The sequence below is a fragment of the Oreochromis niloticus genome, linkage group LG23 (assembly GCF_001858045.2).
Source record: "Oreochromis niloticus isolate F11D_XX linkage group LG23, O_niloticus_UMD_NMBU, whole genome shotgun sequence".
Lineage (NCBI taxonomy): Eukaryota > Metazoa > Chordata > Actinopteri > Cichliformes > Cichlidae > Oreochromis > Oreochromis niloticus.
In genome coordinates, this window is record NC_031986.2 from 45385449 (window position 1) to 45408629 (window position 23181).

At 39.9% G+C, this 23181-nt stretch overlaps 1 protein-coding gene across 6 annotated transcripts in view; it reads left to right on the forward strand.

The window, feature by feature from the left end:
- The window catches only part of pex5la (peroxisomal biogenesis factor 5-like a), a 102345-nt gene that overhangs the window by 43900 nt on the left and 35264 nt on the right, over positions 1 to 23181 (forward strand). For 3 of the 6 annotated variants that reach the window (XM_019351844.2, XM_025902802.1, XM_025902800.1), the window contains 6 exons: positions 6811 to 6922; positions 11804 to 12013; positions 12827 to 12947; positions 13651 to 13744; positions 15853 to 15882; positions 19891 to 19986. In XM_019351844.2, the coding sequence (XP_019207389.1) occupies positions 6811 to 6922; positions 11804 to 12013; positions 12827 to 12947; positions 13651 to 13744; positions 15853 to 15882; positions 19891 to 19986 (663 nt within the window). The remainder of the gene's footprint in view (positions 1 to 6810; positions 6923 to 11803; positions 12014 to 12826; positions 12948 to 13650; positions 13745 to 15852; positions 15883 to 19890; positions 19987 to 23181) is intronic. The other 3 variants (XM_025902804.1, XM_025902803.1, XM_025902801.1) reach the window with 2 other exon arrangements.

A 23181-nucleotide genomic window follows, 5' to 3' on the forward strand; every position in this document is an offset into this window, starting at 1 on the left:
ATCCATTGCATAGCCGCCAGCTTTTAGCTTACAGCTGACATTAGTTCTCTTTGCCTTTATGTAGTGTTTTCCATCCTCTGCACCTCCTCCTACCCTCACCTCAGCCTCCCCTCCTTCAAGGCTCTGACAAGTTTAACTGGTACACAATTCCCCTGACAGCAACATCTGAGAGTCAAGCCCAAGCGGCACAATTAGCTGAAGTTTTCCATTACATAATATTCTAGATTACTGCTTAAAGCACTTGTAAACAAAATGCCAAAGTGCTTTGCATAGGAGAGAGTAAAAAAAAAGGCAGCGAGAGAAAACAGTAACCTCCTCATAGAAAGAGTAATGGGCAAACAGCTCACAAAGCTCCTCTCCTGCCTTAGAAGTGAACCTGTAATTAGTGTTTGCATGCTACCAGCTCTGTGCCTCACACATCTTCCCGGATAAAGATGGTAGATTTTCTGTCCCCATTTTCTGGTTGATTGGAGGAGGAAAATGAAGAGGTCTCATCATTTCAAAGCCATGATTTAGAACAGGCTCCTGTGGCAATTACACAAAGTGCTTTGAAGAACTACATCAGCTTACAGTGATCGTTTAGGGTTGGGCGTAGATCGTACAGGGTCCTCCATCAGAGGGCTGCCAGCAGTCATACAGAAACAAGCTCATCTTCACAGGTGTGCCTCAACTTATAGGCTCAAAAGCGACCGTTCACAGTCAAATCAAGCTTTCAGTCTGTCAGACTCCACATTCACACTAACATCTTTAATGATGCACTTAGGCACAGCAGTGCTTTTGTGCTGAATGCTAATGGGTTATAGTTCCCTTTATGACCATTCTAGTTTAGTGTTACCACGCTACCATATGTTCACCCTTAAGGCGAGACTAGTGTTTAACATTTAACCTTGAAAACATCCCAAATGTAGTCAGTAACAGCGCCAAGCTTTACAACCTCGGGCCTCACATATCACTCTGGAGGATTTTAAAATCCAGTAGGGTTCTTTATCCCTGTCACCCTGTCCATAAAACCAACCTGTGCTAAAAGTTCTCATCTGCTGCTCTCCCCACTCACCAAATGATACGTCCATCGTGGTCATAGTAACACCAGATGGTGTCTTTAGTGAATATGCCACACTTGGAAACTGTTGAAAAATGGAGTTGAGCCTTAAAACGAAGCCAGTGCAGAAATAGCAAAAACAAATGCAACATATCAAATGGCCACTTAAAGCTGGTTTCAAAGCAAGTCGATGCCATGATAACATCCCCAACTTTTCAGCAGAATTAAACATATTTACACCCTTTTGCAGAACATTTTTTGGTCTCTTTGCCTTAAAATTATATATATTTTAAGAGTGTGGCCGTTTTAAGTGACAGGGGGGTGTTGATATAATCTTTATATAAAAGATTGACATATTTTAACATAGCCATGGTCAACAAAACAATGACTAAATATTTCGGCCATCATCCTTTTTTTCCTTATTAATAAACCTTGATACAAAGAGTAGCCATGCACTAAAGCCCAACCTCCTTTATTGTCCATTTTACATTAAAGGCAACCATAATTTACAAAATGAGCAGTAAGTTTCTATAAAATAAAACTTGAAAGAAGTGATTAAAACCATTAACTCGTTAGGAAAGCCTTTACTGAGATCATAAACACTGCAGGCTTGTGTCCAACCTAAGAACTTATTCCAGTCAGGGGAGTTTAAAAAATGTGGGGTGAAGGCATTTTGGCTTTGGCTTCATTTTTCAGGGGCAGAAGCTACAGCCATCTATTTCATATAGTCTGTGGGTGCCAGCTAATATCTATTAAATAACACCTTTTTCTGTCTGGTTAATTGTAATGTCAGTCTATCCTCCAATTCTGATGATGTTGTATATTTGCATGCACTTAACACTAATTAGCAGCTATTTGTTCCCGTGCCCCATACAGCCGATGTATGCACCTTGTTAATCAAGCATGCTAATGTAGCTAACTGTTAGCTTAGCACTCCAGCCCCTGATCTTATTCTGGTTACTTCTGGCTGCAAAAACAGGATGGCAACAACCATAATGCCAGAACTGAAGCCTGAAAGCAACATCCACAAATTACTGGGTGACATCTATTAAAAAAAAACATGTCACTAAAAAGGCTAAATATTAGGCTCAGTGTGTGATCACAAAGATTTATCACCTTGACTTAAAACTGAAATTTCCATCCTTGATTTAAAGAAAAGGCCTGCTGTACCAAAGATGTAGTTTTGTGTGAAATTTGTCACCATATTGTTTCAAATGTCACATTTTCTGGGGATATGCTAATGTCAGCTGTCAGCAGAACATGGCTCAGCAGCATACATCCCAATCATGTCTGTCAAAACTTTAAATCTCTACACTATTCAATTAAATCAGAGCATTACTGGAGGACTCTGGTGTTTTCTAAATGATCCACATGCTGCTCATTTGACAGAACTGACCTTCAGTCAATCAATCAAAAAATAAATAAATAAATAAATAAACAGAGTGGAAAAATCCAAAGTCTTGTAATGTAGAAAAAAGGGTTATAAAAACGTGTCTCAAAAGAAAACAGCCAAACTCACAAATGATTTATTAGATGCTTTGAATGGACAGATGCTGCTTATCATGGTTATCGTCCACTGCATGAAAACACAGCTGCAATCCAAATGCTCAGTCACTGTGAGCATGTGCACTTATGAATGCCATTTACATTGTTAAGGCAGCGTTTGCCTCCAGTCTTTGGGTCTCTGCAGAGTTTTTAAAGAGAACACTATACAATATTTATACAGCTCAACTGGTATTTAATGGCTCGGTTAGCTCGAAGCATGATGTGTTAAGTACATTAAAATCAGAAATAAGACTTGAATCCTGAAAACACAAGACAGAAGGAAATCTTCTATTTTATTCTTACGTGCAAGACGCTAGAGAGTGCATTTGATTGCATGCACTCATGCATACGTTACTGTGCCACAGGCAATATAACCGAGCTGACTTAATGCTTCATTTAAACAGCAAAGCTGTCAATACAGAAATCTGTATAGGAAACAGAACACATTAGTGTACCAGCAAATTAGTACATTAACTATCAAATAGTCAAATACCTGAACTGCTAACAGTCAGTTCACTGTTAATCTGAATAAACATTTAATTAAGTAATGTTTTCACAAAATAACGATCTGCAACACCAGTTACTTATGTAACTGTAATTAAAGTTGCTAAAATTCTTTACATACAAAAAAGTTCAGATGAATATGAGGAGACATGATGGTAAAACCTGTCAAAATATGTTGGAAAGCTTGTTATGTTAAAAGCATTTTTGCTGAATTATATGTAACACAACAACTGATTTGATCCATTTCAGTCTGACTTTAGGGACAAAATCAGTTCAGAAACTGTTTTACTGCAGTTCGGCTTATGAACAGCACTTTAACTTAGTTCATTTTGCTCTTGTTATTTTACTGGACCTGACTGTAGCATTTGATTTAGCCAACCATTCGGTTCAATACAGTGAAGCTAGCTACACACTGGAGACCATACTGGCCACCTTCAAGCGAGTACAAGCCACATATCCACTGAAATGGGTGGAAGATAAACTCATCTCAATCCTCAAGGAAGCAACCTAAGTGACTACCAATGAGAGTGATCTTTGATTGGCTGGTAATAAATATATAAAAGCATCGCCTAGGCAACTGGGGCCATGAATGTTAGCAAAGAGCCATCAGTTTCAACGTGATGTGTGACAAGCTAATCGCTGCTAATGTGAGATGGTGTAGATGGAGAGGCACTCGAGTGGCTCTCATGCAGTTTATCAAACAGAGTGCATCTTAACACTTGGGATCCCACAGGGCTCAGTCCTTGGACCTGTTTTGTTTCCTTTATATCTGCTGCTATTCAGCCATGTAATCCATAATTATACACGAGTGTCTCACCATCTTATGTGCTAATGATTGGCAAGCTCATGTCTCATTTAGTCTCCGGCCACACTGCCATTACGAACTGTGTGCCTTTAATTCTTACTGCTGAACTCTGATAAAAACTTAAGTCCTCATTATTGGTCCTGATCATATTTCTAATAATGTTAGTCCCCTTTGTTGGACAAGTAATAAGAATATCACCCTCAGACTCTTCAGAGCAGACAGTCGATTAAAGGTTCCACAGTCCAGTCTTTAAAACAAAGGGACACTGTGCTTTCACTGTTTTAGCCCAAAACTGTTGGGCAATTTTTCTTTGACCATTAGGCTCAGCACAATCAGGTCCTATTTAAAAAAAAAAAACACCTCTAAAAACAGGCTTTTGTATAATGTTTTATAATATTTTCTTATAATTTTAGCCTTGCCTGAGTTGCCTATTGTTTGTACATATATATATGTCACTCTATATAGTGAGATGGCAAAAACATAAACAGCAAACAGAGAAATAGAAGAGCAATGGAAGAATTTCCTCCTCTCACAGAAACATTCACACATATGGGTTTTTTCTTTTTAACTCAGGTGATATGTAGTTGATTGAGTACAAGTGATTTAATTAAAAGCAACAAAAAGTCACTTAAGATGAGTCACTTGCTGCATTAAAGGCCAGCAGCTGAGTGGTTATCATCCGGGTTAGGGTTAGCTCAAATGAAGCATGCACTCCTTTCACACCGCTAACAGCTGTAACTGATTCAGCAGCGGCTTAGCCTTCACTCAGACTCAAATGAACCTTTGCAGAGCAAGCACAGTCTGTAAATCACTTAATATGACCTTTAAAAACAAATCCACCCTCATGGATTTCATTTTAAGATTGGTTGCTTCAGACCAAATTGGACAAGAACACACTGGCTGGCAACAAAAGGTGAAATAAAGTTACTCGACATTGTGAGACTTCCCATGGACAAAATCTCTACTCAGACAGCAGAGCAGCACAAACACAGCCTAATTATCTGTGCTGGGTCACTGTTCCTGCTACTCAGCACAATCTCTCACTCCACAGACTAACGGCCCGTCTCTGGATGTTATTCATGTCCTCTTTTAAAGCATCTCTGCTGCAGAGCAAGGATAAAACCAAAGCCGTCATTTCCCTTCTCCCATTGCTGATCACCACTGATAAATAAGAGTAAGAAATAAACACAAAGAAGGATTCATATAATGTCAGTATAATGTAATAGAGGCACAACATATAATATGTTGCCCTGCTTCTCTTGAGTTTTTCCAGTTTTCTAATTAGTTTTTATTTTTATTTAATTTTCACTTTTTGCTTTTAATTCAGTTTAGTTTCAGTTTGTTTCCAGAGTGCGTTTGTTTGTTCGTTTTTAAAACGTTTAGTTTTACTTTAGTTTCTATTAGTTTCAGTGTTATTTTTAGTCCTCATTAATTATTATTGCACAGAGGACATATGTGAGGACCGGGTTTAGGGAAATAAAATCAGACCTTTTTGAAAGCACCTGACTCACAGTCTTGTACACACCAAAGCCTCATCAGGAAACAAACACTGAAATTAAGAATATTTCCTGTATATATCTTCAAATTTTATTTTAGTTGGTTTTGCAAGTTCACAAAATCCCAGTTTGAATATTTTTCAATGGTTTTGTTTTTATCTTTGTTAACTGAAATATTTTTTCACACGTTTTGACATTTAGCTTCCAGCTGGTGGAGCAGATCCTAAAGAAGGTGAATGACTCCCCAATCAAAGAGACAAATGGCTTTTACGTACACAGCACTTTTCTCGTCTTGCTGACTACTGAACACTGCACTTTACTGTTGACACACATTTACACAGATCTTTCTAATACGCGCTTTAAGTGCATTACCTGTCACACGGCCATGTTACAATGACCATTTAGCCTAATATTCATGTCTCTGAGCACGCGGTCAGATATTTGTTTTTTATAGTTTCTCCAAAAGAGGTCGAGCAGCGCCCAGCGTGCACTCCAGATTTATTCAGGAAGTCAGCGTAATTGCAAAGTAATATAACGCTATCAAAAGCCCGTCCAAAACTTCATCGAACATATGGCAGATTGTGCTCAGCGCACTTCATGCTTGCTAACTAACAGGACCTTCATTAAAATCCTGCTTGTGGCCATGGCCTGCACAGCAACAACAGGAAATGTCACATTTCCTCGCTGCCAGCATTATGGACACGCTACACAATGACATCACCGGTGGCGGCTGCTTTCCTCTCCAAATGATGAAGAAATGGCTGGCAAATTGAGACCAGCTGCACCTGAAGTGTTGTGAGGCTTCGTAGTACCAATAATGAACTGGATGTGACCTATTCAGCAGCTGCTCTGGCAACCCTACAAATTGGTGCATCAAAGGCAGTGATTAGCATTTCATGGTTTGGAAGGTGAGATAAGCAGGAATGGTTATGTAATTATTGTTCTGGACACCAAGCAGCTCTGAGTCCAGCTCATCTGGATCTCAGTGCAGTGACATGACACACACTCCAATAACCTGTTCTCCTTTCTGTAGTAATCTGAGGGTTTGTTGGTTTTTTAACCATAGAGATGTGATTGTGTGATAAGAGAATCATGAAATACCAGCTGTGTTCAACCATATGCCACATGCACATATCAGTTTGCAAAGAGAAGACAGTGCAAAGCCGAGCGACGACAGGTTCAGTATGTGCCGTTAAATAATGTGCACCACGAGCACGTCTCCCCCTAAAAGACAGAGTTGTAGAAGTTTACACACTCTTAGGGATTTGACAGTATAGCTCTGCTGTCATGTGAACCAGTGGCCTGAACTTCCCCTCATAATAACAAGGCTTTGGGGGGGCTTTCACAGAGGATTTGAAGGGAGTTTAAGATGAGAGACATGCTAAGAGAGCCTGAACTGTCTCATGTGTTTGTCCCTGCAGCTGGTGAGTGAGCAACAAGAGAGCCGCCCGCTTCTAAGCCCTTCTATCGACGATTTCCTCTGCGAGACCAAGTGCGATGGGGTTTCCCGCCCAGTTACTTCCAACACAGCCGGTACAGCACTTTTATTTCCGCATTTAAGCTGATGATAAAGTATTTTTTTAATTTGTACAATATTTATATTTAAATCTACTCATATTGAATACCCAGGAAAACCTTTCTGAGCCATGTTGGGACTAGAACAAATGGATGTCACTTCCTCTTTTTATCCAACACGGACAAAATCCTGGAGAGGAGTTTCTTTCTTTTATATAATTTGCCCGTGCTTCAAGTCAAATCAATAGACCATCATATATTATATGATATTTTGATTCTTCAGTGGCCACAGGTTGCACTCAGTGATGCCCGGTGCTTGCACAAACATTAGCTGTTGAAGGATGTACTGTATATATATTTAAAAAAGGTTTTAGCATCTAAACAAAGGCTCATTCCAACATTTTGTTTTCAGCTCTATGGTAAATGGCCTGTATTTATATAGCGCTTTACAGGTCCCTAAGGACCCCAAAGTGCTTTACATATCCAGACATCCACCCATTCACACACACATTCACACACTGGTCCAATATACTTACAGTTTTAACACTATCCCTACTAAATACCCCAGTAATCAGTTTTATTCGCCTCATACAATAATGTTTCCTGTGATTTTCACACATTATAGTGGACTAATTTATTTTCTCTGTCAAACATTAAAACTGACTATATTTAAAGATTTTAGTGCAAATTTATTATAATTAGTGCTTTAAATGATTGTTTGTGCTAAAATAATCTGGGTCAGACTCACTGTTGAGAAACTCCATCATCTGACATTAACAGATGCTGAACACCATCTTGATTTCCACATGACATCTTTTGAACAACAGTTTGCAGATCAGACAGCTGACACGTCAAACTCGTCAGCAGAGAAAAATGCTGTGAGGAACTCTGTCTCTCCCTAATGGAAAAATCCTGTCTACCATTATGTTTAGGAACATAAACTGCAAAACCGGGGGATTATATTCTCATTGTGAGTTGGAAATAAGAAGTCAAAAATAAGAGTAATGATAATACACAGAGAAAACTCTGTGTTTAGGCACTCGTTCACTCAGTATACACCCAAATTTCACTCCAGCCTCCTGCTGCTGCAGTTTGCAGCTACATAAAATGATGCAGGTGAAGCAAATTTTAGGTTTGATTGTTTGTGAACTTGTTTTCATGCTGGATGGAAGTTTCCGGAACCGCACGACACTTAACAAAATCGAACAAGCAAAGATAATTACGAGCTCAAGTATGCTGATCCACATGAGTCCTCCATGATGATGCTTTCTCTGTTTCACTTCCATCTGCTGTTCAGGTCGACAGCAGCGGGTTTTGTTGCTCTTCTGAGGCTTAAAAACCTCCACAGTTAATTATGAATTGATGTCACGGGTATCTGGGGTTTAGAACCGAGTCAATTATACGTCTATTTAAATTTGTGATTTAAGTGAGAAAAATGAAAACAACAGAATCAGCTGGTCGTCTCTGCTGACAAGAAAACAGCGCAGAGGTTTGGGGAACTCCATCAGGACCAATGCAGCTCTGACATTAACACTTCACCAACACTCCTCTGCTCCCATTTTTCCCTTTTGTCATCACTTTGATGTTTACTTGCTAGTTTAAATAGTCAAAGGAAGGCTTGAAGGATGAAACTCTTAAATATAAATGTCCTCGTGTAATTTAGTGAAATACATCTGAAACCCTGAAACATGTGGCACTGCTGGATTTTGATGCAGTTTAATTGTTAATATCGTAGTAAAATCCTTGTTTAACATATTGTTTGTCCTTCACGTGTAACCAAAACACCTCAACCAACCAGCATGGACTCATTTCTCTGAACGTACCTTGAGGTATTTGCAGCTCAAAGCCTATCCAAGTCATCTTGGTGCCCACAACTAATCAAAATTTAAATTAAAACACAAACTAATTCTGGCTGAAAATCTTGAGTTTGGGACCACCAGCGTGCCCTTCTCTACCTTTCTTTCACCTGCACTCTCGTCAGAGGTACTTCAGAGGTACAGGAAGGATCATGTGCTCATGATTTAAGGATCATGAGCACATGTGGTAGGATTGTGTCAATACATGATATTCTTGGGAACTGAAATTTAAAAAGTGATTGCCAAAGATGACATTTCGATTGTTGTCCAGTAAGTGTTACTAGTAAATTAAACAAATTAAACGCTGATGTGTGCACACATGGTCCACGCTTGCACACTTTAAAATGAATGTGGGTGTGGGGAGTAGCTTCCTTCATCAATCACAAAACAGCAGAGGGTCATTTTGTCTACTGGCTTGATTTAAACTGGAGACGCACAAAACTGTGTTTGCCGATCAGACTGGATACTTGATGCATCACAGTTTGTGTGGCACAACATCGAGGCAGTGGACAGGTCACCCTGCTGCAGTTGTATCAGGCAGAGTCCTTTAGTTTTGTGATTGATGGAGCGTCACACATCCCTCTAACTCTGTGGCCAATAATACGTTCTCTCTCCACTGCAGCAGAAATTCACCGCTGAACAGTTTGGTCTTTGTCAAATCTGTTTCACACACTCACTACAAGAGCTCTGATGTGACCTGATGGAGACCACTGGTACAAGATAATCAGCTGTAATTTGTCATAATGTTTTGGCTCGCTGGTGTCAAACTGAAGAGATCGGGACTCTCGACCTCCCAGTGGTCATATTTACTTGTTTCCTAGAAACCCACTGGCCACTACACAGTAACTTCCACTTCTAAATGCTTACTGTGCGCTGTATTTCTTCCTAGTATCATCATTTCAAGGAGACTCTGGGTGGCAAAACAATTTTTACATCACTGTCTCTTCATAAAGCGTTCGTGATTCTTTTGATGCTGAAAACTCTTCAGGCAACCATCCATCCCTTGATTTCTAATTGTATTTGTCATCTAAAGAGCACAAGGCTGGGAAGACAAGCACACTCGCTAATTATGCAGAGATTTCAGTCAACAAATACTCTCAGTTGCTTGTCATGAAGCAGCAGCATGCCAATTATGCAGTCACATGCCTGCACTTTTAAGCTCGTATGGCTCAAAAGACGCCGTCGGGCCCCTCGGAGGTGAGCAAGAAAAGTTTGTGGGTTCCTCAAATATCCAGTATATGAAAATGTTTTAGTGTGGGTTTTAGTAAGTCATGAATTTTTTATCTAACCTCACAAAAACATGCCATGTACTTGCTTTGCAGTGTTTCTCACTAGATTACTGATGGGAAATAAAGGAAGTGAGTCTACTGCAAAAGGAAAAAATGCCACGATAGATCCGATGCAAAGATTTTTAGTCCTCACTCTTTTCTTTATATTTTTGCTTCCAAGGAACCAGACTCTCTTAGAATTTTTAAAATAGCCTTGAGCAGTCGTTCTTCAGCCTCTGAAGGTCTTTCAAAGTTTGCCTCTTTTTTCATTTTTAGTCCTCTCCTTGTACCTGAGCATTTTCACAGTAATGTTTTCTTGTTTGTTGAGCCACCTAACATGGATCTGTGAATGATTCAAGCACAACAACCAGTGTTATATCCACACATATCAGACAACAGTCGCATTTTCCCAATTATAACTCCACTTACGAGCAGCCTGTCACAAAAACTCATTTTTAGTTGAATTCATAAAAAATGCGAACGATAACACAGTTTGACAGGCAGTGAATTGTATTCTTGCACCAATAAGGTGATTTCCAAAGAACTAACAAAGACATGGCATACCACCACATGGTGTGCAGTATCTTCTTAAAAAACCTGAGAGAACTGGAGGACAAAAGAAGAAGTGACACGCCTAAAAAATTGTATCTGAAAGTCACATACTTGAGAAACAGGAAAAGTGCAAAAAAAAAAAGTGTTTGATTGGCTCCAGCTTCATTTTTTAGCATGACAATGGTCCCAAACACACTGTCTGGATAGAGAAACACACAATGAAACACCATCAGTCCCCATCAGTGGACTGGCCTCCCCAGAGCTAAATCTCGAAATGATGGCGATCCAAAGATCGTCTTTATAGAGAACAGAACAAAAAGGCAGCTTTGACTGTCCAATGAGACGCGTGGAGAACTAGAAGACTGCTTCAACAAATTATATTTGTCTAACGCAGTTCCTGCTGTACTGAGGAAAAAAGATGCGCATATCAAATGTTGACTTTCAAGTTTCCAAAAAGATCGCTACACCTGTTCACCTACAAAATACAAAGGAATGAGGGATGGTTTGTTAAGATTACTCCTCATGCACCAAAAATTATTTTTCTTTCAGAAAATGAAAGAAAACACAACAAATCAAAATCAGTAATAATTATATAAAAAATAAATGTGTCTGTAAAAGGTAAAAACAGAGGTGCCCTCTCCTGCTTTTGCTGCTTTGCTGACTTGTGCTTGAGTTACTTCAAACTGCCTCCAGAGCCCGTCTCATCCTTATCAGACCATGCAGTCATTTGCAGTATATTTAGATTGGCTGAAAAGAGCAGCAGCAAATTTTTAGATGCCCACCTAAGGGGGAATACTCCAGCTTAAGTACCCCTGACAGGTCTACATGCCACGTCAGAAACCATGCAAATCAAAATCAAAGCCCGTGGTGCACAAAACGTGAAGCCTGCTATTCAGTCTCATTACAAAGTTTTACAAGTTTGATCCAACCTCAAAGGCCTCTTAAAGTAAAGACGTCAATAAAGTCACAAAATTACATTTGAGATAAGGAGATGGTCAACTTACAGATTACAAATTTAAAAAAGAACAGAGTGAAACTGAGTGGAAACTACTCAGCGATGAATCAGGGGGGAAAGTACTCGATCAAAATGTAAGTGTGATCCCACTTATTTTACAGATTTCATTGAATTAGAACACATCTAATGATTGAAGTTTCCATGGCTATCAATGATCTAATCCTTCAGATGACAGATGAGAAGCTAACCATGTGCCATCTCCTCACAGTTCTTTCTTCAACTCTGGACCTGCTAGATCTCAGCGAACCTGGAGACAGGAGAAACAGCAGGGACAGAAAGAGTGCCCTGTTATCCCAGGGAGACAGCCAGAAGAACACGTCACACAGGAAAAAGACAGATGAGACGGAGCTGATCCAGGTGGAAGTTGAACATACGGGACCAAGTATGCGAACCCCAGAGAGGGCATCACTGGACTCAGGTAGAGAGACGCTCCAAAGTTTGGATGGATTTTCTATCAGTAACACTAAATTATACTTCGTATTAGGGATGATCTGCTCCAATAACACTGAACCAGGACCGCCCCGCGCTGCCAACACTAATGTGCAAACGTGGTCAATCCTTCACCACCCTTCACTCGAGCCCTCTTACACACCTTATAACTTGAACAACTACAACTCCCATCATCTTGTGTGGAAGTGACCTCACACGTGCACAAGAGCGCCCACAGAAGCACTGAGTCGATTTAATGTAATGAAAGGCATAAAAGAAAAGAAACAGCCAGTTCCTTTTGTGTTTGCCGGTTGAAAAGGTTAAAGTCTATAATTGAGCAGAGCGAGTCAAACCGCGGTGTGGTGAATAATTCATGGGAGGGAGACTGATTATAACTGTGATGTCATTTAAAAGCAGAACTTTGTGTCCTGGTAGATTTGTGGACAGCTGATCGTCTCCTCATTTTTTAATTTGTTTAGACGTCAGCAGGATTAATTGTTTTGTTTTTAGCTAATTATTTGTACTCTCAGAAAGACCTGTTAAAAGGTTCATGTTTCAAAGCTGGAAAAAATAACTTATCTTTGAAAATTAGTGTCACCATTTAATTGCACACCAAAACTGATTCATTTTGCTTTGTTTTCCTCAAAGCTAAAACACATTAGCATTTCCCCAAATTAACAGAAAATGGAACATCTGTGTATGTTTCACGGGCAAATTTGAAGTGACATTTGTTTGTTTTTCCATGTTTCACTTCAGTCGCTTACATTCGTTTGGTTTTTTGTTATGTTATTACTGTCACCAGTTACGATTGGCTCACTGGATAAATGGGAAGAACTGAATCCCAACCCTGAAAGAAATGGCAACAGAAAATGGAAACTGGAGAGACGACGTTCTTCTAAAAATTCATCTAATGAGTTTCTGTGGTAGGTTCTTACCTTTATATTACTCTGACTGGATAATAATGATATCATCTTTTTTTTAATATCTGTCTAGTACCATTATTATTTGCACTGAAAATTTGAATTCCCTGTCAGATGTCTAATAATCAGTAGCCAAAGTTTCAGAGCTTACGCAGCTTTTTGCGCATTAAAATTTGTCACTTTCTTCCTCAGACTTGTTTGAACTTTCTTAGTGTCTTTATGTTCAGAGTTTTTAGGCCCACGACTTCACTCTCACTTCCTTTATCAGCTGTTTTTGTCAGACAGACCTGCTGAACATTTTAAGTAAATGAGGAAACGCTACTTTATCAGACAGTGAAACAGAGGAGACTGAATGTTTGTCCACCTGTTGATTATATAGTGTTTTATCTGCTATCACCAGAGTTCGAAGTTAAATATTTACCATGGTGATGTTTTATGCAAACATGTAATAAAACTACAATTTTTCAAATAGACCATTACGGCAAGGCTGGGATGGTCCATTTGGTAAAGTAAATCCGTTGGGCATCTTTCTTCGCCTTTAGACAATAATTCTGATGGCAAAAGAACCAAATGGGACAGGTTAAAAAAAAAAAATAAAAAAAAAAACTACAATTTTTTATTGCCATTTTCCAATTATTTATCCTTAAAGCTCTATTGCCAACATGTTTAACATGCTGGCTTATCCCAGTCTCTCTTTTTTCTTTAGGTCCATAGATTGTAAAACACAGACAGACTCTTCAAATAAGAATACACTGGAAGCAAATACCAAACTGGAACCAGAGTCTGCACTGGCGTCACAAGTAAGTGCTCAGAGTGTGAGTGGAAGTCAGGAATCATCATTAATGCACTGTGTGCACACTCGAAGCCATCGTCTTTTTTAACTAAAAAAGCTTTCCACATCTCAGACATTAGCGTTTCCCTTTCCAGAACACCCCCCCCCCCCCCCCCCACCAGCACCACCAGCACCACCACCCTCCTTGAGAAAATAAAACTAAATGAACTTACAACTGCAGGGAAAGGCTTGTGGAACCTCCCAGCATCGATTGCCTGTCGCGTGGCTGAGTCTTTGTCTAAACTTATAAACAAGTACAAGTGACCACATTAATGTCACACATTCATACTTTGTGTAGGCTTTGTGAATGTCTGAGATCCTGATGTTTCCAAAAACTGACTTCAGAGGTTCAGTTTCAGAAGCTGGAATCAGAAGAAGAGCACGTCGCTGTAAATAAAGGCTGTCAACATCTGCTTCTTGACATTCACAAGAAAGATTTTGTGATGGGACAAATGGGACTCTATAGGAAAGATTATTAGGATGCATGAAGCTGTAAAATGCTATAGAAGAGATTCTTTCAACATCACTCCATTTTTTAAACAACTGTTTATCAAATTTTGAGACCCATGGATAGGGATGGGTATTGATAAGATTTTAACGATTCCGATTCCATTTTCGATTCTGTTTAACGATTCGATTCTTTATCGATTCTCTTATCGATTCTTGTTTTTAAAAAGGAGAACACTAAGGTCGATTAGCTTAGAACTGTTTTATATCTTCTCTTTCAACAAGATAGAAATTTAGGAGTAACATGGCCTTACAAACCCAACAGTGAGATCTTAAGAGATCCACAGCCTACGGCTCTTCAATGGGGTGTCACAGGGTCCCCGGGGAAAATTGTAAATGTAAAATAATAAAATAAATATTCTTCTGTAGCAATAACAAAGTATAACATAAATTATTCTCTAGCAATTACACAAGAATATCCAGTAATGTCCCTGCCTACAATTAAACACATTCACTTACCATCTGCTGTGGCAAATGGCTGCAAGGTTTTGACCACAAACTAGTCACTGCTCGGTGACATTCGGGCCTGAAAAGAGACGCTACCGGTAGACTGCAGCGACAACTGCCAGCGAGCGCCAGCCAGACTCTGTCTGTCTCTCTCATCACGGTCACCTAAATGCACAGTAATGGCAGGTTTTGTAATAAAGCAGATCGCGCTAACATAATATGCACTGTTAGTTGATTATTTACCTGCCGCATTAACGGGAGATGACGTGCAAACGTTACCGCTGCTGCTGCTGGGTTGAGATTCAAGAGTCCGGAGCGGAATTAAAGACATTTATGCAGCAAATGCTTTTGCATATTCGTAGTGTTTCCTCCTTTAATGAAATATCTACTTTGCAAGTATTGCAAGTTGCCCTGAACGGATGACAATCCGTTCTCGTAAAGTATAAACAAACTTTTAAGCGTTTGAGCCGCTTAGGCGCCGTGTTTCCTGCCAGGTACGCTCCGACGCTCCGCAACGTGATGACGTCATTCGGGGCGACTAGAATCGATAAGGGAATCGTTTGCAAAAATGGCAAACGATTCCAAGGAATTGAAACAGTGGGAACCGGTTCTCAACAAGAACCGGTTTTCGATACCCATCCCTACCCATGGAGCTGATGCCAGGCAGAGGTAGGGAATACCCAGGAAAGGTTATCAGTTACCAGTTCATGCTCCATATTGCACCTACAGTCAATTTAAAATCACCAATAATACTAACAGGGTGGAAGTCAGAGTACCCAGAGACGACCCACAAAAGCACAGGGAGAACATGCAGAAGCAGCTGGAGGAAACGGAGGAAATTTTTCCCAAAAGTTGGAGTTCTGCAGGGATTATTTTTGAAAAGCACAAATCATCTTCAAAAATGTCTGTTTTTGTGACTTTGATAAAGATCAGTCCAGATGTTAGGAGTAATCAATGCAGAAATCCTGGTCATTCCAAAGGGTTTACAAACTGATGACTTAAGCTTTATTTACCAACTGCATGTTTATGTTGTGTTACAATGAAAGTGTATCTAATAAGACACCCTACTGTGTGTTGTTTACCCATCATTTTGTCCTAACACCTACAATTCTTCCATTTCAGCTCAACAGGCAGTATATTAGTGGAAGACATGTAAGCCTCCCTATGCATCCTTTCATATAACACTGAAAGACTTATACATTTGTACCAGTGAAACAGCATCACACCTTCTCAGAGTATCTGGCTCTAAAGACCAAAAACGAGGTGATTGTACTGAAAGCAAAAAGTAAGATAAAGATCAAAGTTGGCCTTGGGATGGATTCCTTTGTGGTGCTACTAGGTCCAAATGTCAAGCGCTTTCTGCCTTAGTTGGTGTCTCTGTGTAGGTCTGCATAAGGGTCTTGTTTCCAGACGCCATTATTAGATTAATAGCCTATAAATTATTCAGCAGCCTTACTCCAAGCCCATTAGTGTTGAGCTCACCGAGCTAGCTAAGCCTACATCACCTTTTCAGCACACTGATAAATAATAGATTTGGGATTAAAGATAGCTGTCTGAGACGGAGGGGTGGGGGGGCTATTGGCAAACAAACGCACCAAATTTGTTTTGCTCAGGAGTTACATTGTAGCTCGCTGACAGAGATACTGTCAAGAGTGGTTTTAGCTTCCCACGTGGCAGGTACAACACGCACACAGAAAAAAAATGCATGCAAAGATGAGGCGCGTCCTGCATGAGATTTACATACACCAAACTAACACAAGTGTATAACTCAACCTTTAAAGGAAAAATCCACCCTCATTTGTGGAGTTAAACATCAAGGAGAAGTAAGAATCGTCATTTATTTTATATGTTTAAAAAAATGAAAAAGTGCACGCTCACTGTGAGCTCCAGCTTTACGCTTCAAGGTTTTATTGTTCCAAATTTCCAACTCTTTTCCTCAATCCCTGCTTTTAAAGAGCTCATCCAACTGTAATTTGCCAGTAAGTCCTCATCCTATCAAGCCTTTAGTAAAAACATCATGTCTTTGAAATATAAGAAGGGCAACTGGAGGGCACATCCTCTGCCAAGACCAATGTCTGAAAGAAAGTGAAAGAAAGATTTAAGCATTTAAAGGACTCTTGCTTTGCACACGCTCGGCCTCTGTGCCAGCCTTCATGAAATTAGCTTTTGTGGTTTTTGCATAAACTTGATAAAAACAGACAGAAAACAAATGGCCTCCACCTCAGTGCCTGTCCTGCCAATCTCATCTTACATTTTTCTTTATCATAGCGAGCTCACTGGCTCTACAGAGCAGTCTGGTGCTTACTTACTTCCACTGCTTTTACAGAAACATTTTGCATTTTAAATGCAGATTCTTGGGTTTTAATCGGAGCAGCAAGAAAAAGAAAAAACAGACAAACAACAGCTGGAAAAAACCAAAACAATAAATACCGACAGGAAATAAGACACTGCATTCCTCTGCCTCTCGCTTAAATTCAGGGCTCATTATTTTAAACCTGAATACGTTTTCTTTCTTAGTTTTCTGTTTTGTTTTTTAGCCATGACTATGTCACCAATCGACAACCTCTGTGTGCATGACTGAGAAAAATCTCATTAAAAACAATTCTGCAAAAGAAGAAACATTCCTCAACAGCGATGTGAGAGACTCATCGCCAGTTATTGCAAAGGCTTGATTGCAGTTCTTAGTTTTCAGGTTTTCACACAGGGTAGATAGGTTCCTATAAGTTTGGACACACCTTCTCATCTAATGGTTTTTCTTTATTTTTACTACTTTCTACAGTGTAGATACAAACTGAAGACATCAAATCTATGAAGCAACATATATGGAATTATCCAACAAAGACAAAAATGACAAATAACTCTAAACATGTCTTATATTTTAGAAAGCAGCCACCCTTTGCTTTGTTGACAGCACTGCAAACCCTCGGCCTTCTCTCAATGAGCTTCATGATGTAGTCACCTGAGATGGTCTTACCTCACAGGTGTGCTTGTCAGGGTTCATTTGTCGAGTTTCTTACCTTCTAGGGGAAGAGACCAACACAAACATCAGGTGTGTTGTGCAACAGTCAGGTTTGTACACAGCTGACAGCCCTATTTGACAACTGTTAGAATTCATATTATGCAAGAACCAATCAGCTAAGTAAAGAGAGACAACAGCCCATCATTAATTTAACAACTGAAAATCAGTCAGTCTGGATAACTGCTCAAACTTTGAATGTGCCCCAAGTGCAGTTGCAAAAACCATCAAGCCCTACAATGAAACTCATTTGTTGATTTGTTTGTGCCAAGAAGCACAAGGAGTGGACATTAGACCAGTGGAAGTCTGTGCTTTGGTCTGATGAGTCAATTTTTGAGATCTTTGGTTCCATCTGCCGTGTCTGTGTGCAGAAAAGGTGAACAACGGTCTCTACATGCATGGTTCCAACTGTGAAGCATGGAGGAGGTGGGGGGGTGCTTTGTTGGGGCTTTATTCAAAACTGAAGGCACACTGAACCAGCATGGATACCACAGCATCCTGCAGCCACGCCATCCCATCATTTATTTTCCAACAGCACAATGACCCCAAACACACCTGCAGGCTGTGTGAGGGCTGTTTGACCAAGAAGGAGAGGGATGGAGTGCTGCACCTGATGGGCTGGCTTCCACAGTCAGCTGACCTAAACCCAGTGGAGATGGTTTGGGATGAGATGGAGCGCAGAGTGAAGGCAAAAGGACCAACAAGTGCTCAGCATCTCTAGGAACTCCGTCAAGACTGTTGGAAACCATTTCAGGTGACGACCTCATGAAGCTCATGGCGAGAAAGCCGAGAGTGAGCAAAGCAGGAATCAAAGCAGAGGGCGGCTATTACGAAGAATCCAACGTTTTTATTTATTTTACACTTTTGTCTTTACTACATAATTCCATCTGTGTTCAATCCTAGTTTTGATGCCTTCAGTGAGAATCTACAATGTAAATAGTGATGAAAATAAAGAAAAACAATTGAATAAGAAGGTGTGTCCAAACCTTTGACTGGTAGTGTACATACACTATTAACAACGCCCGAACACATCATCAGGTTGCACTGTGTGAATTGTAACCATGTAATTTAAATTCCATCTTGTTATGAACTAAAAGTGAAAAACTGAATGTAGAAAGAAGCCCAAAAAACAACCACCAAGAATTTGGAATAAAAGCTGTTAAAATGTTGTCTGGTATGAAACTACAGCTGGACTGGAAATCTCACAGCAGAATAGTAAATCTCACCACATTTCTGATTCAAGCTGAAGAGATGAAACTGTGACAGAACACTTTTGGGTGGATTTTTCCTTAAGCAATCCAAATACAGAATCCTGCATTTGTGGCAACTTTTTCTTTTTGGCACTGCATGCATTTTGCTCTTGATGAAGCACTTTCTTGCACCCATTCTGGGTGACATTAAGATGAATTTTGCATTATATTTTTCCAGATGGGAAATGTTACAGATAATAGCTGGCGTGACTGCAAGCACAGGGAGCAGTCTCTAATAGATTTCCTAGCCCTGCGATACATACAGCTATTGCTATTTCTAGTAAGCCTAATGCATTGTATATGAGTATCTCAGAATCATTTACTTCTCAAAGTGAATGCACAGGTCTTTATATGAAGTCGTGTAAACTATACCACACTCTGATAATGCAAAACCACTTGCGTGTAATTGTTTGGTTTCCATTTTCTCAGCACAGCAAAGCTTCATTATCCAAGTGTGTAAGTGAGAATCTATCAGCATATTCTGGTTTTACATTGCATGCACACGGGAGTGAGCCAGGCCGGAGGGTGAAATTGTGAGAGGCTGGATAAGTAGGATGTGGTTCAGATGAGGAGCAGGTCTGCGTGTGCGAGGCGAGGGTTGGGCGGGGGGGTGCTGACAGTAGTGATTCGGCTGGCCTTCCTAAGCATGTCAGAGGCTTTGTTGAGGCAGGGATATTTACTCATCCCTGAGAAAGCAGAGACGGCTGACCCTGCACACTCTCCCTGCCCGCCTGTCCTCCTACCTCCGCGTGTGTGTAATGCGATGTTCTATGTTTGAAGCGTGTGTGCGAGCGTGATGGTTTGTGATGTGCAAGTGAGTGAAGGTAACGGAGCTTGTTTGCGCATAAATGTTTATATTACTATGAAATGTGTGCATGCATGTGTGTATGACAGGCTCGCTTAACGAAGGAGCAGCGGTGGGGGAGCGCCCTCCTGTCCAGACATCAGTCCCTGGAGGAGGAGTTTGAGCGGGCCAAGGCTGCTGTTGAGGTAAGCAGAGTTCTCTTTAGTACATCTGTCACCTGTCAGCAAAGAGGCTCATCCGCTGCTGACTTCTACTAAGACTTAACAGGACAGTTGGATGTTCAGTTTCCATCAGCTAAACTTTGTTTCGTGCGTGCACCCTTCCTGGCAAACACCCTTTTTTCTGTGCGAGTATTGGGAATGGGCAGCAGTTAGAGAGACGGACAGCTTACTGGAATCCACCCCTACTCATCGAAACAACATTCCTTATGCCAGCTTGAGCTAATCTTTGTAATTCACTAAGAAATGCAAAAATAAAACCAAGCTGCAATAAATCATACTTATTAAACAGTGAATCCCAAGGAGCTTAAACACTGTTCTTCTGTAGTTTAGCACAACCCCTGATCAGCTGGGTAAAAGTCTTTTTCTCTGTTATCGACATGACAAGATACTCATGAAAGGAACTGGTGGTGTAGCACCGATTTAGCATTATTTCATTTACCAAAGGGCACCTTGTCTGTAGATAGAAACTGATAATACTCCTCCTGCTTTATGACAAAGGAAAAATCCTTTGAGTTTAAAGAATTGCAATAAAGGTTCTGTGGGCATTAAGCCATGAGAACTGTCTTCAATATCACATTTCAACCATCATTGCCCATGTACACTCATAATGGCTCATGCAATTTGAATTTCTACCTGAAGCCCCGTGGAGCTGATTTCCATTTGACTTCTTCAGCTCTTTTTTTAATCTCTTTGTCAAATGATTACTATTGTGCTTCCTGGCCCTGTAGTGCCAACTGACAGAACAGTGTGTGTTACATCCACAGAGGAGAGTTCATAAGGCGGCTGACCCAGAAAAATATTCACGACTCTGAGCGAGCTAGGACAAGGACGGTAAACAAACCGGACATTTTGCCTGATGTCACAGGATACGCCAAAGTTACAGTAATTAGAGATGTGATTGGAGAGTGCACAGTCGAGTGAAAAAAGGATTTATGCATTAGACATCTGTTTTTAAAATAAAAAATGGCCAGTGTTGGGCAAGTTACTAATTAAAGTAATTAATTATAGTTACTAGTTACTTCTTCAAAAAAGTAACTGAGTTAGTAACTGAGTTACAAGATTCTAAAAGTAATTAATTACTTGAAAAGTAACTATTGCGTTACTTTAAAAAAAAATGTTTAACCCTCTGGGGTCCAGGGTATAATTGGCCATTTTTAACTACTCTTGATTTTCTCTCCACATTTCCCCTTTAAAAACTGTTTACTTTGCCTTGTTTGGTATCATACTTTTCAGCACAACCTCACGTGTCTGAATTTACAGTCATGTTTTCATGTTGACATACTGTATTAACACAATTGATCTAAAATCAGACAAAAAATGTAAAATCTGAGTAGAAAAAAAGTTATATTTTTTACTGTAACAACCACAAACATATTTAATGAATTATATTTCATAACTTAAACTTAAAACTTAAAAGTTTTACAAACAACAAAGTTATTTGCAGCCATTTACCTTTCACCCTTTTTATAACCATTTCAAACTATTTACAGAACAATCAGCTGTTCTTCAATAAGATGCCACACAAATTATTTGTGCCACTCCAAAAAAATCATTTCTGTCCACTACAAAGGAGAACATCACAGCCTGATACCTGCAGGTCTGACAGCAGCAGGTGTATCACTCCTGTTTTCTACCTGGAGACAGCAGTCGCCTCATTGTTCTGACACACAACACAAAACTATCCACAACACTACACACTAACTACACAAGACAACACACTAACTACACACTCCAAACACGCTAAACGTCACAAATCTCTCACATCTCAAAACTCGCTCTCTCTCTCGCCGCTGTTCCAGATCAACTGGCGTTGGTCGAACAGATGTGTGGCAGTCTTGCGTTTCAGGAGCTGCTACCGACAAACCAGCAAAAAAAAAAACGCCAAATGTGTCATCTGTGACACTTGTGAGGTTACCTCAAACACACTCCATCAGTCTTGATGCTGTTGAACAACAAAATGTTTAAAAATGTCGCGAGTTTACCTGGTGATATCCTCATGCGCGACGCGATCGCGAAAACAGCAAACAATTAACACCCCGCCGATGTGATGACTCTAGTCGTCGTTATCGTCCCCCTCGCACGTTTTATTTCTCCGGTTTCAGCGTTTTTGCTTCACAACTAAAGCGTGCAGTTTACTTTGTGTGCACCAACATGGACTCGAGTCAACCAGCGCCACCTCTGGCCAAGTGCCACAGCCTACAGCCAGATCAACTTGTGACACACATCTGCACCACGTTTGAATTCGTTTCATGCACAACACATTTGTACCTTTCAATTGTGTCTGTTTGTGCGTCATGCAAAGAAACCTTTGAAATGAATGAAATGATATCATGTATTTATTATTGGACTACATTTGTACAAAATTCCAAATCATATACACAAAGTCATAGAAATCAACACTCCAATTGGTCATCATGATTTTAATATTCTCTTTTTCCATAACAATGAAATACGCCTTGGACAAATATGACACATCAATAGTTCATTAGTGTTGTAACATCACATCCTGTAAGCATCTTCTGCCTGTGTCTTTTCTCTGGAAATGAATATTTCCAGCCAATATAGGCAATCCATCAACATGGCTGGAGAGTTGGTAGTTATATACAGTCTGTATAAGTGTGGTTAATCTAATGAACATTTGTAAGGAGATGACAGTTACTGTGAATGTACAGCAGTTACACAGTGATTAGTAATAAACAGAGCCAGTGAGAGTGAGTGGATTTAAGAAAGTCAGTGACTCAGGTGTGTCGATTGGTTTGTCATCTGTTTTTGAGTCTGGAGGAGACGTAGAAATCTTTTGTTTTAAATCTAAGTTAGGAAGGTTGCCGTTTTAAAACAAGCACTTTTTGTGAGAAATGCAAGAAGTACATCTGCAGGAAGCACACAGTTACATTCTGTTCATCATGTGGACAAAATTGAAAATGTTGAACATTGAAAAACTGAGAACGTTGGGCAAGTTCAAAAGAAATGTGTTCAAAAGAAAAACCTTTACCAAATTGTTCCTAAAATAGTTATGGAAAGTCTAACTGTTGTATGTCTGTGTTCTACATGTTGATCTCATGGGAAATAAAGTTGCTATTGTTTTAGTGCAGTTTTTACACAGTACATTTACACAGTACGGGTCAAAATGACCCGCAACAAAATCAATGTCATTTTTTT